This window comes from Pipra filicauda, unplaced genomic scaffold (assembly GCF_003945595.2).
Source record: "Pipra filicauda isolate LSUMZ 115617 unplaced genomic scaffold, ASM394559v2 scaffold71_size5581439_pilon, whole genome shotgun sequence".
Lineage (NCBI taxonomy): Eukaryota > Metazoa > Chordata > Aves > Passeriformes > Pipridae > Pipra > Pipra filicauda.
This window is the reverse complement of record NW_024104887.1, coordinates 3,325,547-3,338,875: the sequence shown is the minus strand read 5'-3', so window position 1 is coordinate 3,338,875 and position 13,329 is coordinate 3,325,547. Positions and strand designations below refer to the sequence as shown.

The window sequence follows — 13,329 nt, the reverse complement described above, 5'->3', positions numbered from 1 at the left end:
ACACCAACTCCAGCACACAGGGACAGAGGTCCTGCCCTTCCTGGCGCTGTGAGACATCACTGCCTTTAGCTGCTGTAATGGGTTTCTAAAATTAGCTGCACACTCTGCCCTTGGACTCAAGCAGGACATTTCTCAGTTGTTTAATATCAAAAGTCCAAAAAAAAAAAAAATAAAAAAAAGGAAGCAGAGCACAAAAGCCACCCAGTCAATGCATGGCTAAGTTTATTTTATCACTTGTCCTGCAGAACTTGACATCTATTTTAAGTCATTTATGAAGAGTACAAGTGTGAATAGCTGCAAAAGTTTTGCAATTCCAAGACAGAACATACAGCTGCTAAAAAAAGCAAATTTAACCTTCCCAACAAAGCCTCAACAAGCAGCCCACCCTTCCCTGGATCACGTTTCCCAGCTACTGATTTCAGACAGCCAAAGCTCATCTCCCCCATGTCTTAAGTTGATAAGTTTACAAAGAGGTCTCAGCTATGGCAGCATCACCCCATCACCCCCCCTGGCATCTGTGGGTGCCTCCCTTCCGTTCAGGCTCGGTTTACCCCGTGCTGAGCGGGACAGGTGCAGGTTGGTCCCTCAGGGTTTATCCCTCCCTCCAATTTATGAGTATTTTACATTTTGCCGCAGGCCACAGCTCCTATAAATAAACCCGGGCTGCCTGTGGCAGATGTGAAGCCTATTGCTGCCTGCACGCTCCGTCAGAGGCCCTGGCTTCCCAGCAACGGGAGTGGGAATAGATCTGGATCCGCAATGAAATATTAATTGGAAGCAATGCTATTCTCCTGTCTACAGAGGGGAATTTTAATTGAGGACCACGTTAACAAGCTAATACCTTCCCTCACCATGCGGTCACAGCGAGCTGAGGCAGGAATGGGGGTTGATGGGACCTGCACTTTTTAATTGGAGCATCTCCCATTGCCTCTGTCTTCCCAAATCAATCCAAATTAGCAGCCCAGTGTTCATCACCTGGCAAACCCGCCACCAGCAATTGCTTGATTTGACTTTTGGTTTCCTAAAGGAGTCAGAAACATCTCAACAGGGAGAGTCTGGGGCATCCTTGTGAGATCAGTCCTGACCAGCAGCACCTCCACTCATGCCCATTAAGTCCTAACTAGTCCTAACTATTCCCACACTGAGGGTTCCAGTTCAAGAACAGCATCTGCTGGTGCCCAGCAGCATGGGCAGGAGGTTCCTAGAGCCAGAGCAAAATAGGAATTCTCAAACAGCACAACAGTTGAAAATGCAAGTTCAGGAGGTTGGCTTTTCCCCCCATTTCTGGTTAAATTTAGCCCACCCAGTGTTGCATAGGAGTCAAAACAGGACGGGGAGAGATGTGGATCTGAGAGGAGCACCTCTGATCTTGCATTTTCTGCGTGTTTTGGTAGAGACTGAGCTCTCTGGGACACCATGAGGGCATGGGAACTGCTGCAGCCCTCCCAGGGAGGGCTGGAAACGTGTCCTGCAAAACAACTCTCCCTTAGCTGAGGCTTTTGACTTCCAAGGGTGGGAGCAGGGGGGATCATTGCCTTCATCCTACAAAGCAGAAAGCAAAGCTATAGTAAAGCAGCTGAAAGGGGAGAAGGGACAGATCCTGCTGCAGGATGGAACAGAGCTGGCGCCAGTGGCATCGTGTCCAGCTGTCACTGTCACATGTCGCCCGTGTCGTTCTCGTGGAACTTGTGGAGGTGGTCAGCGAACCTGGGGAAAGAGCAGAGCCACGTTCACCTGCAGCAAGGACCAGAGTGCTTTTGTGGCCGAGCAGGAGCCGCTCCAAATCCAAGCAGTACCCACAATGATGAGCACCGTGCTCTCCTCCAGCCACGGGCAGCAGTGCCTGGACCTGCACAGGGAGTCACAGCATGGATCTGACCTGGGTCTCCAGGATCACCTTTGCCTTTATCAGGATTTCTCCTGGGCAAGGACTGCTCAGAGGAAGGGGTTTGGAGAACACCCCACCGAACACAGGTGGTTGCCCTGTTCCGTGCACTTTTTTTCCTGGCCATTCTCATTGGGTTTAAAGCCCAATGAACTGCCCTTGTTTCCAGGACAGAGGTGCTCCGAGCGCTGCCCAAAAAGTCTGCTGCAAACCACCATGCTCTGCCCACCAAAGCCAAGCCCCAGGGCTGGGCTGGCCCAGCCTGTCCCCACACTCACTTCTTAGCGCAGAACGCGGTGCAGTCCCGTCCCACGCTCTCGCTCCAGGCTGTTTTGTAGAGCACCTGCAAGGGAAGGAATGTGATCTGCTCTGCTTTCACCTGCCATCCCTGCCTGTCCTCACAGCACCCGGTGTCACCACAGTGCCAGCCCATCCCTGCCATCCTGTCCTGGAGGGGGACTTTTGATGAGGGCGTGGAGCGACAGGATAAAGGGGAATGGCTTCAAAATGAAAGAGAGCAGGTTTAGATTGGATATTGGGAAGAAATTCTTCCCTGTGAGGGGGGTGAGCCCTTGGCATAGGTTTCCCAGAGAATTTGTGCCTGCCCCATCCCTGGAAGTGTCCAGCACCAGGTTGGATGGGGCTTGGAGCAACCTGGTCTAGTGAAAGGTGTCCCTGCCCATGGCAGGGGGTTGGAACTGGTTGATCTTTAAGGTCCCTTCCAATCCAAACCATGATCCTAAGATCACCAGTGTGGAGAACCCCAGTATGTTTCAGTGGTTGCCCTCAGGATGGTCAGGATGACCTTTTCCAGTGGGTTATTTTTGCTGGGGCAGTGCTGCTGTGGCTACAGGGGTTCAGAGTAAAGCTGGAGGCTGCCCATGGATGGAGATGTGTTTTGGAACAGGCTTAAGGAAGGGCACTGCTCGGCTTGGCTCCTTTTTCCTTTCATGGCACTGTGTTTTTATTCCAAAGCTGTGGTCTCAGGAGGCAGTGGTGGGGTTTGGAAAGAGGGAGAAGCCCTCCCATCCCAGACTGATTCATTGAAGCCTTGGGGATTTGTAAACTGTTGTTATCACCAGGAAAACACTGGTGATACACCCACCAGCAGGCCTCTAAATTGGGATTAATTAAAGTCTCCTGGGATCGGTGGCAAAGACGTTGCTCCCACCACGGGGATGGAGGAGATGGAGCTTCATCCAGACCCCTGCAGGACACACAGTGTGTGTCCAGCCCAGGCAGTGCTGGGTGCTGGATTTCAGGCCCTTTTGTGTCTAGATGATGTAAGATCATTCCAGCCATGTAATATTTATGAATTTTCCTTATTTATTTATTTTATTTTTTTTAGGTTAGAGCTTTAAATTTTAATGATGTTTAACTTTTTATTTCCTTTGCTCCTTTCCTCCCCAAAATAACACTTTAACTTTGAGATCAGGACAGAAATATTGTTCTGATTTGTCTTTTATCTCCTTTCATCGTTGAATTATTGATGATTTGTTTGGCTTTTTTCCCCCCCTGAAATGACAAATAAAATCCCAGGAACTGTGCAAGGATATAAGGATATAGGAGGAGTTTGCATCCTGACACATTCCCAGGGGATTCAGGCTGGCTCAAGCCTCCATTCCTACCAAACCTCTGCTTCTCTGTTTTCGACCCTAATGTACAGTTGGGGAAATCTGGAGCCACAGAACACATAAGGAACATGGGGGGAACTAGAGCTCAATAATACAGAGTACTACAGTGTAATACTTTGTAAAACAGAGCCAGAGCTCATCCCTGGAGAGGCAGCAAACAGAACTGAACTCCACTGGGCAGGAGGTTAAGGATGGACCCAGGCACAGGAAAATGGAATTGAACATGCTCTAGAAACAGGCAGTGTGGGTTCAGGGGGATGTATTTTATTCCTAAAATTGCCATGCTATTAGATTCACAAAAATTAACCAGAATGTTGCTCCCCAACAAGCTTGGGAATACACTGAATGCCCTGTGAGCTCCCAGCACAGTGGCACCACGGTCCTGTGGCTGTTCCCAGGAGTGACACAAACACAGACAGCCTCCAGCTCCTGCCCTTGGGCAAGCCTGTGCCCAGCCAGGGTGGGATTCCCGCCCTATGAAGCTGAGGGGGATATTCATTGGCACGTCCATGTGCCTGCTGAGTTGTGCTGCCCACACTCCTGTCTGCGCTGTGCCTCCGGAACCACTGATACACCATCTGCAATGCACTCACTTGGCATGACATCCTAAAAAAGCCCAAATTCTCCCTGGAGGGGATGCTAGCAGACATTTTATCGGGATGTCCACCCCCTGTGGCCCCCACACTTACCAGGAAGACGAGGCAGTGCAGGAACAGGGTGTAGAAGAAGGCAATGGTACGAGCGGTCTTGTTGGACAGGATGAGCCGCCCCTGCAGAAGAGCAGAACAGAAAATCCCATTTTAATGTGGGTCAGTGGAAACCACTTCTCCCTGTGCACAGGTTCAGAGACCCTCAGCAAGACTGGGGCCCTGTTCCTGCTAGACCCTATATAAACACACACTGAGGGGGGATGCTTTGCCCACCTCCAAGCAGTCATGCTCCTTCAAGGTGGTTGCACAAGTGCCTATGCTCTCAGCCCAAAATTGCCCAAATCGAGGTGAATCCAGGGCTGCAAACTGTGGGCTTTCCCCCACTGAAAACTCTCTTGGGGTGTTTTTTTAAGTTACTTTACCTCAACTTTCTCCAGCAGCTCTACCTGCTCCTGCTGTGCCAGCCCTGACTCAGTGCCTGCTGTGGCTCAGCACTGCTCCAGAGAGAAACCCCGGCAGTAATTAAGTCTTGCACATTTTTAATTCATGAGCTCAAACAACTTGTGATTTGCAGCATCCTCTCACCGCTTCCTCTGCAGGGCAGTGGAGCCAAGGCTGCTCCCAGAAGCTGGCCCTGGTGTCCCCTGTCTCTGGCTTTGCAAGGTCTGTCCTGAAAGAGTCACCCTCCACCTTTGCCAGTCCTGTGCCAGCACACAGGGCTGTCCAAGCTCTCCAGGGACTGAAACCCTGTGGGGTTGGGATGATTTGCCCTCAAGCCCCTCATTTTGGAGAGGCCACAGCCAGCCCCTGATGATGTCTGAGCCCTTTTGGCACATGACACCGGGGTCCCAATGGGAAAACCCTCACATTCATCCCTTCAAAAGAGCCAAAGTCAGGAGCAGCCGCAGCCTGGGAGAGCAGCTTGCAAAGGATGTGCCTGCCTTCCTTCACAGCCACTCTTTATTCCTGCTGTAAAACTCAGGGACTCATTATGGACATAAGCACATTCCCCAACCACCACACGGGCTTTCCAAAGCTGGCATTAAAACCCACAGATCTCCCACCAAACCCATTCTGGGCTGAAATCATCTTTGCTATTCACAGCCACGGCGGAGGCTGCTGTAACAAACAAGATTATGTTCTTAAATATTCCCAAGGAATAACTCCCCTAAGTCAGGTTTTTTTTGTGAATGCCTTTCATTAATTCTCCGTGGTGCTGGCACGCCACACTATCCATATTCATGTTGGCATTTGCTTGGTTTTTATGCAAATGACAACTCTGCCTTTATTACAAGACATTTCTGTGTTCTGGGGCTGCTGCAGACCAGCGGTCCCCCGTTACGCCGGAGAGCTGGGGGTTAACTCAGCCAAAACCCAATCCTGAGCCTGCTGCTAATGTCTCAAATTCAAATATAAGTCAGATTTCCTCAATAACCGCATTTTTATCTCAGAAAGTAGCATTCATCCCTAAGAGATGGCAGCTCAAACCTGCAGTGGCAGCAGCGGCTCTTCTGTCTGCTGCAGCTCAGGCAAGGAGCTGCTGCAGAAACCACAGCTCCCCAGTATTTTCCCTCACGCTTTTTGGAAGGAAGAACCAGAGCAGGAAGGATCAGGACTTGTGAAGAGGTTTTTATGGACAATGCAATAAGAAATCACTGTGTGCCTGAGGATGCTGTGCTGTGTGAGGCAGAGCATCTCCCCTGGGGCCTGGGACCCTCTGCAGCCCCTCACACTTCTGCTCCTGAGTTGTGTGGGGTGCTGGGACTCCCTCATAGTCTCCTATGAGGGAGATCAGGCTGAGCAAAGAGGCTTTGCCCCTGGTCAGCCCTTGGCTGGGGGTGCAGCTCTGAGCCCCGCTGCCACACTACGAACCAGAGGAGAGGTGCTTGGAATCACAGAACAGAATCACAGAATCGTGTAGGTTGGAAAAGACACCCAAGATCATCGAGTCCAACTCTTCCCCCAGCACTGCCAAGGCCACTACTAAACCATGTCCCCAGGTGCCACATCTACATGTCTTTTAAATCCCTCCAGGAATGGTGACTCCACCACTGCCCTGGGCAGCAAGGGAAGAAGGCAACTGCTCCTAAACTGAGCCCCAGCATGGCCCGGTGAGATCTGCACCCCGGCCTGGGGGAGCAGGGATGGGGCCCTCTCACTGCCTGAGGCCAAGCCCAGCAGCCCATTCCTCATGCAGGAGCTGGGATAAAAACCTCTCACCTCCCACTCGTGCATAGCAGTGCAGCCCACTCACCATGCTCAGCGTGGCTTTATCCCAGGGACTGAGGCTCAGGTACTTCCGCTGGCGTTCCTGCAAGGAAACCGTACAAGAAGCTGATTTTTGAGGCTCAAAGAGCCAAATTTGGGGTTTGCAAACCAGGGAAGGAGCTCTGTGCCCCAAGATGTCCCTATTTGCCCCCCACCCCCAGACACAGGGGACATCATCCGGGCACAATGACTTTCATTTTTTATTTTTTGAAGTGGATGGCGTTCGAGTGGGTTTTATCCTTTCAGAGCGCTATCCCTGGATTTCAGCTGGGCAATGGTCCCACAGCAGACAGGAGAGTGCCAGGGGCTTTTCATACCTTCCTGCTGAAGGAGGAGAAGGGGTCCAGGCGTTCCTCGTACTGGGAGGAGTAGCGCTGCTCCGTGTCATCCCTGCTGCCGCCCTGGGGGAGCAAAGGCAGGGTGAGAAACAGTGGGCAACAGGATGCAAGGGGTGTGTGGACACCCAGAACAGGGACACAACCCCCCAAGCCCCCTGGGCTGCTCATTTGGAAGCAATGATCCCCAAAGGATGGAGCAGCACAGCCCAGAGCTGTGACAGACAGCATCTGTCCCTTTTGGAAAGGAGAAGCACAACAGGAGCTATTGAACAAAGTCCTTTCTTCATAAAATTGTAGAATGATTAGGGTTGAAGGGACCTTAAAGGCAACCTAGTTCCAAACCCCCTGCCATGGGCAGGGACACCTTCCACTAGACCAGGTTGTTACATCAAGGGATTCTTCCGTGGGGACTCCTTATTTCTCCTGTGACTCCCTACTTTTTGCCCTTTCTGTGAAATAATTGTCCTCTCTGTCACCCCAGAGAGCTCCACCTGGGTTAGTGCAAATCCCTCTCTGAATTCCTTTGCTGCTGGGCCATGTAGGAGGGAGAGGTTTAGGAGGAGGAAATCATTCTTTAAACACAGGGCTGTTCTTAGCTGGGCAAAGGGCAAGGAAAATGAAGTGCAAAGAAGTGAAAGATTTGGGTGGGTTCAGACAGGCTGGATTTTATCCTTCTCCTGGGACAGAGGCTCCCCTTGTAGAGCCCTGGCAGCAGCAAGCCCCGAGGATGCTCGTGCAGCCTGCACATCTCTACTCCTCCTTCCTCCAACGCTGCCTCTGCAGGTCACCAGAACTGCAGATTCCACATCATTCCTACCCAAACCCAGCCTGGAAATGGGCATGGACGTGGGCATGGGCATGGGCACAGCCTGGTGCAAGCTCTGCCTCAAGGGCTCTGGTGCTAATCCATGCCCTCTGCCCAGCACTGTCCCTCTCTGCCCTGCCAGGCATTCACCGAGGCCCTTCTGGACCTGTTCCTGCGTGCAGTGGGTTGTCCTGCCCAGCCACCATGGCTGGCTGTTACTCTGCTGTGTAAACCTTTAGTAAATATGCCCTTACACCCTGCAATCTGATCCCACAGGTCACCGTGGTGAGAGCAGCTCCCCATTTAGGGGCGATGAACTCGCCACGGCCTGGCCTTATTGAATGATCTCTGGGGAGTATTTTTAACGTGTCACATGCCCGATTAGGGGGTGAATTATGCAATCCCCCCGGCGCTGCTGCCACGGAGGGTTTTGCTCTTTGAGCTCATCTCAATGGCATGCAGGGGTTGCCTTGTGGCCGTGGATAAACATGGTTATGATATTCCGCAGGAGAAACGGGAAAAAATGTCAGAGGGGGTGACCTGGCGTCATCACTGAGACATAAATAAAAGAACCAAATAAGGTCCTTCACAGCTGTAGGAGTTTCCCATGCCCAAATGCTATTAAAGTATCTGTCAGTAAAATGGACTCGGTCCAGGCAGCACGGGAAGGGAGCACAGAGGGGGGTGGGATGGCAGGGAACTGGTGTCCCCTCCATTAGTGGGACTTTTGCAGTTATAAGGAAAGCCCGAGGTCAGGACAGCCTGGCTCTGACCAGGGAAGTGGTTGCAAGGGAAAGCTTCCAGGCAGCCTGACCTGCCTGCAAAACCCCCACGATTTCCAGGGAGGAAGCTCCCGAGGGACACAGCACGAGCAGAGCAGGTTGCAGCTAAGACTGTTTCCCCTCCCTAGCCTCCTCCTGGTGTTGATGGGATGTTTTGGGGCTGGTTTCTTCTCTTTTGGGACTGTCTGTCTTCTGGCTGGCCAGGGAGCAGCTCTCTCTGCTGGCTACAAGAAGTTCAGGGTGGTTGGGAATGAGCACAGGTAGGACAGGATGATTTTCCAGGCTCTAACTGCAGGGATTTATTGCAGGAGGTCCCAGCTTAACTGCTGTCTGCATGGTCAGGCAGGACCATCTGTGATTACCTGCTGGAGCATCACACTGTCAGCAATGAGGATGAAAGTGGGGTGTAGCAGCTCTTTTAGGGAGGAAATTTGAGCTTCTGGCTTAGAAGATGTCAGACACCCTCCAGCACAGTTCAAAACAGCCTTCCCAGCAGAGACGCTGGGTCCCTGCTCCTGTGGGCAGAGCACTGCACCCTTTTCCACCCCAATTAGCTCCCATTTTCCAACTTCCATGCAAGGTGAATGTGGGTACTGCGCAATTTCCCCGCTGCCCGGTCTGAGCCTGGGGATTGTCCATGTGTATGAACCCAGCTGGAGCACGGACAGACAGACAGACAGATGGACACTCACCCGGCCAGGGTAGCTCTGCAGGAACTTGATCTTCTCGTAGAGCTTGATGTTGTCAGCTCTGAGGTTGTCCAGCTCGCTCTGGAGCGCGTGCACCGTGTGCTGCATCATCCGGTTCTCCTGCAGCAAGGAGGGGAAAATGGGATCTAACTGGGTGGGAGGCAGGAGCTGGGGGTGATCTGGTGCATCCAGCCAGGGTTCAGTCCCTTCTCAGGAATGAAAATCCCCTGGCTTTGAATTACAATTGCTCCCAAATCGAAACTGCCCCGGGTGAGGCAGAGTGGGGCTCCCAGCCCTGAACCACGAAGAACCACATCCCTCTGTGCCCAAAGGAGGGCTGGGGCAGCCGAGGTGGCCGTGGGTGGCTTTGGGCTGAGACGTGGCCCCCATGGGAGGTGCAAAGCCAACCTGATGGCTTTGAAAGGGTTGTTTTGAGCTGCCCTTCAGTTTGGATTTTTACCCCAAACCACATTCCCTACGTGCTTTCTCCATGGCACCCCCCAAATGCTGTGCCAGGTGGCCAAACACACACGAGGCAACAGGCATTTGGACCCACTCTCAAACTGGAGCAACAGGGATGGGTTGGGGGAGGCTTTGGGCCTGCTCACAGCAGAATATATTTTCCTCTTGCTTGCAGTGGCTGATACTAAACTCCCTGCAGGTCACTAAAGCAGCAGCCCCAGGTCCTGCAGCCCCCACAGCCCCCTCCCCACCAGACATACCCCCTCCAGCTCCTGGTTCCTGGCCCGGAAGCGTTCCCTCTGGCTGGAGATGATGGAGAGGAGTGAGTCCACCTGCCCCTCAGGGAATGAGGTGCCAGGGGATGGAGGGTGACCTGTGGACAAGATTTGGCATGAGAGGTGACCCGGCAGATGCCCACCATCCACCCCAGGGATCCTCCCTGTGACACTGAGGGACTTTGGGAGCACCCAGATAAACTCCTGTATACAGTTACTGCAACATGGTTTATGGTTTGGGTGGTTTTTTTTTCATTTTTAGGGACTTATCCTGGAAATACACAGGAAAACCAATTGCATTATTTGGTACAACCCATGGCTGCCTTTCCCTGACCACAACCCTTCCCATCCCTGCCAGACTCTCTCCTGTTGCTTCTGCAGCAGTTGCAGCCATAAAAAGAGCCCGAGAGCCACAACCAGGCTCTCCATCCCCACTCTTCTTTCCCCTACCCTGACCCTGCAGCCATCACCAGCTTGCTGTGCCCGGGAACCCAATTTGGGGTGCCCCACATGGTTGCCCCCCACGATGGGGCTCTCTGGGTGCCTGGGGGGGTCTGTGGGAAATCCTTCCTGCTCTTCCTTCCCGGCAGTGGGAGGCATCCAGGGCCAAGGAGAAATATGTCCCCAAGGCCATGACTCAACTGGCTGCACAGAGCAGCTATTCATAGAGCAGGATGGGTGGCTGCAGGTTGTTTGGCTTGGTGGGACTGTTGCTGTGATATTGTTTATCGTGTGTTTTCAGAACCTTTCAAAACAAAACAAAAAAAAAAGCCAGAACAAAACCCCCCAAAAAACCCAAACCAACAACAACAACAACAAAAAGAAAATAAAAAAAGGAAAGGAAGTGTTTTTGTTTTTTGTTTTTTTTTTTTTTTTTTTCTAGAGGAGCCAGGAGTTATTTGTTTTTGATTCATTTTCTCCTGCAGACCTCAGCACAGGAGCTGATGTAAAGGAAATGTTTCAGTCGCTGTCTCTGGAGGGGTTTGGTGTGGGAGGAGCAGGAGGCAGAGCACAGGGTGTTTGGTTCAGCCTGGGTTCACCAGCTCAGCACAGAGCCAGGCCTGGCACGTGCCTGCTGCACCACCTCGGGAGCAGCTGGAGGATGGATGAGCCATGCCCAGCATGGGAAACCCATCACTGGTCCCAGTGAAGGACATGCTGGGCAGGCGATGCCTGTGCTGTCTCCAGAGCACCCTCACACCCTGGAGAGGTGACACCCTGCCTCTGGCACCAGGGTGTGCCCCCCAGCACCAGCCCCAGCTTTGCACCCCCCTCTCACCGTAAAAGAGCGCTGTGGCCTCCTTGATGGGCTCAGGGATCTTCTCCAGGCTGGGGCTGGCAGCGCCCTGGGCAGCACAAGCAGAAGGGATTGAGCATTTCCCACCCACCCAAAGGTGCCTGGACAAAGCAAACCCCTCCTGGACACTGCTACTGCCCCGACACCTGCACCCACGAGGCACTCTGCAAGGATCAACACTGAGACAACATGGAGAGGTTGGTGTTCCACCTCAAATCCCAGCCTTTGCCCGGGAAGAAGGGCTGGATGGTTCCTGGATGCCACTGCCACCACCCCCTCCCACCCCAGTGCAAGGGCACGATGCAAACGTCTGCTGGCTGAGTTGTCAGGAAGAAAGAAGAGGAAGAAAAAAAAAAAAGAAGGGGAAAAAAAGAGAAGGTAAACACCCCTCAGGTCTGCTGCTGACCCTGCAGCAGTGACAGCCAACCCCTGGGGCCATCTGGAGGGGTCCCTGCCCGCTGCCAGGGCTGGGGTTACCTCTGCATCCGGGCGGTGCACGGCAGACAGGGCTTGGATGGTGCTGAGGTCGTGTTCCAGCTTGGCCACGAGCTCCTTTTGTCCAGCCAGCGTGGACACGGCCTCTGTCAGCTGGATCTGCAGCTCTGCACAGCGCACTGGAAAACAGAGCCAGGGCTGTCACCCGGGGGGGGCCAAAACCCCTCACTGTGCCAAGCAGACACCAAAAAGCTGAGAAACCCCCACCTGGAGCACCAGAGCCAACTCATGGGCAGCAACCCCCTTCTCTCCTCATTTCTGAGGGCACACCAGCAATCCCTGCTCAGCACCAGGGGTCCCTCCCACTTTGGTGATGCCTCAGGGTGGGCACAGTCCCTGGGCAGGACCAGCGCCACGTCCCAGTGCCAGGGGCAATGGGAGCAGGCAGCTACCTGTACAGCTGCTTCAAAGGTATCAGCAAGGTATTTTTAGTGCCCCAGGGGTACCTGGCAGCCTCCTGGCTAGGCAGAGCAGGGGGACATGGAGAGGGATAAGGCCCACAAATGGAATCCCAGGTCTGCAGGGGAAAGGCACGATGGAAGAGGCTCTGGGCAGCACATCCCCAGCTGTGAGAGCTGGGACAGGCACTCATGGGGTGGATGGTGACTATGGGGGGGCTATAGCAGGGTGGAGGACACCTCCCAGGAGGGGCTCAGGTGGGACCATTCCTGCCCTCAGGAGCTGGGTCAGGCTGTGCAGCCCCCAGCATCCCTGCTCAGCCAATTTTCTACAAAGGAACCCTCTCTCCAGTTGCCCCCCAGAGTAAAACCCACACCCTAAACCACAACAGGCGCTGCTGGAATGCTCCAGGAGCAAAACAAAAACCTCTCATTCCCCTCACGTAACCCCAGCCCAGATGTGAAGCAACAGAGAGATGTGCTGGGGCCAAAATTCAGCTACAGCAAGAGGCACAGGACCAGCACTGCAGGGCAAGCTCCGTGCTCCGTTGGCAAATCCATCCCTGAACTGTCCTGCAGCAGAAATCGACTTGTTTCACCTTCTCCCTCGCTGCCAGCAATGTCTGGGCCTCTCCCTGGCTGAAAAACCTGCTCAGCTCCAGGTTCAGAGCTGGTGCTCTGCACCACCAGCATCTCCACTGCAGGGACGCAGGATACGTCCCTCTGTGCCTGGGTTTCCAGGTGGGTGAAAGCTCAGGTTCCAGCCATTCCAGTCCCTCCCTGATAATTCCTGTTGTAATTATTCCCCTGAATTCCAGACAGCTGGAAGGCAAAAAAAAAAATAAAATCCTCATTTATCAACAGCCAGGGAGCAAGAAGAGGGTGCCTGGGGAGCAGCCAAGGTGGGGGGGGAGCAATGAGGGCAGGCTGTTGCACCCCCAGGGCTCCTACCCTCTCTGAAGCCTTCAGATGAGGGGTGCAACGTGGGTGCAGCTCAATTCCAGCTCACCCAGCCCTGCCAGGCTGGCAGCCAATCTGCACACCCCAAAACTGGCTGTGGAGGGCGGTCCTTGCACGGGGTGTGATGCCCTGGCCAAAGGATTGGACTGAGAGCAGCAGCAATGGAGGCTTGAACAAAGTGATGCCCAAAGCCAATGCTGCTTTCCCAGGAAGCAGGGGCTTTGCTGGGGCAAATTCCCCCCTTTTTTGTGTAGACATGGCACCTGAGGACATGCAGGACATGTAGACATGCCACCTGAGGTGGCAGCAGTGGGGTAACGCTTGGGCTCAATGATCCTAAGTCTTTTTCAATCTAAACAATTCCATTATATGAAACACAACTTCTATGTTC

The 13,329-nt window shown here is 53.3% G+C and overlaps 1 protein-coding gene across 1 annotated transcript in view; it reads right to left on the bottom strand.

The window, feature by feature from the left end:
* Positions 1 to 200: 200 nt before the first annotated feature.
* The window catches only part of CUX1 (cut like homeobox 1), a 271,806-nt gene continuing 258,677 nt past the window's right edge, over positions 201 to 13,329 (bottom strand). The window contains exons 15-23 of the mRNA XM_027734335.2: positions 11,563 to 11,699; positions 11,068 to 11,134; positions 9,774 to 9,886; positions 9,055 to 9,171; positions 6,755 to 6,838; positions 6,424 to 6,480; positions 4,209 to 4,289; positions 2,164 to 2,228; positions 201 to 1,707 (exon numbers count right to left, since the gene is read on the bottom strand). Coding sequence (XP_027590136.1) covers positions 1,656 to 1,707; positions 2,164 to 2,228; positions 4,209 to 4,289; positions 6,424 to 6,480; positions 6,755 to 6,838; positions 9,055 to 9,171; positions 9,774 to 9,886; positions 11,068 to 11,134; positions 11,563 to 11,699 — 773 coding nt within the window. The 3' untranslated portion in view covers positions 201 to 1,655. The remainder of the gene's footprint in view (positions 1,708 to 2,163; positions 2,229 to 4,208; positions 4,290 to 6,423; positions 6,481 to 6,754; positions 6,839 to 9,054; positions 9,172 to 9,773; positions 9,887 to 11,067; positions 11,135 to 11,562; positions 11,700 to 13,329) is intronic.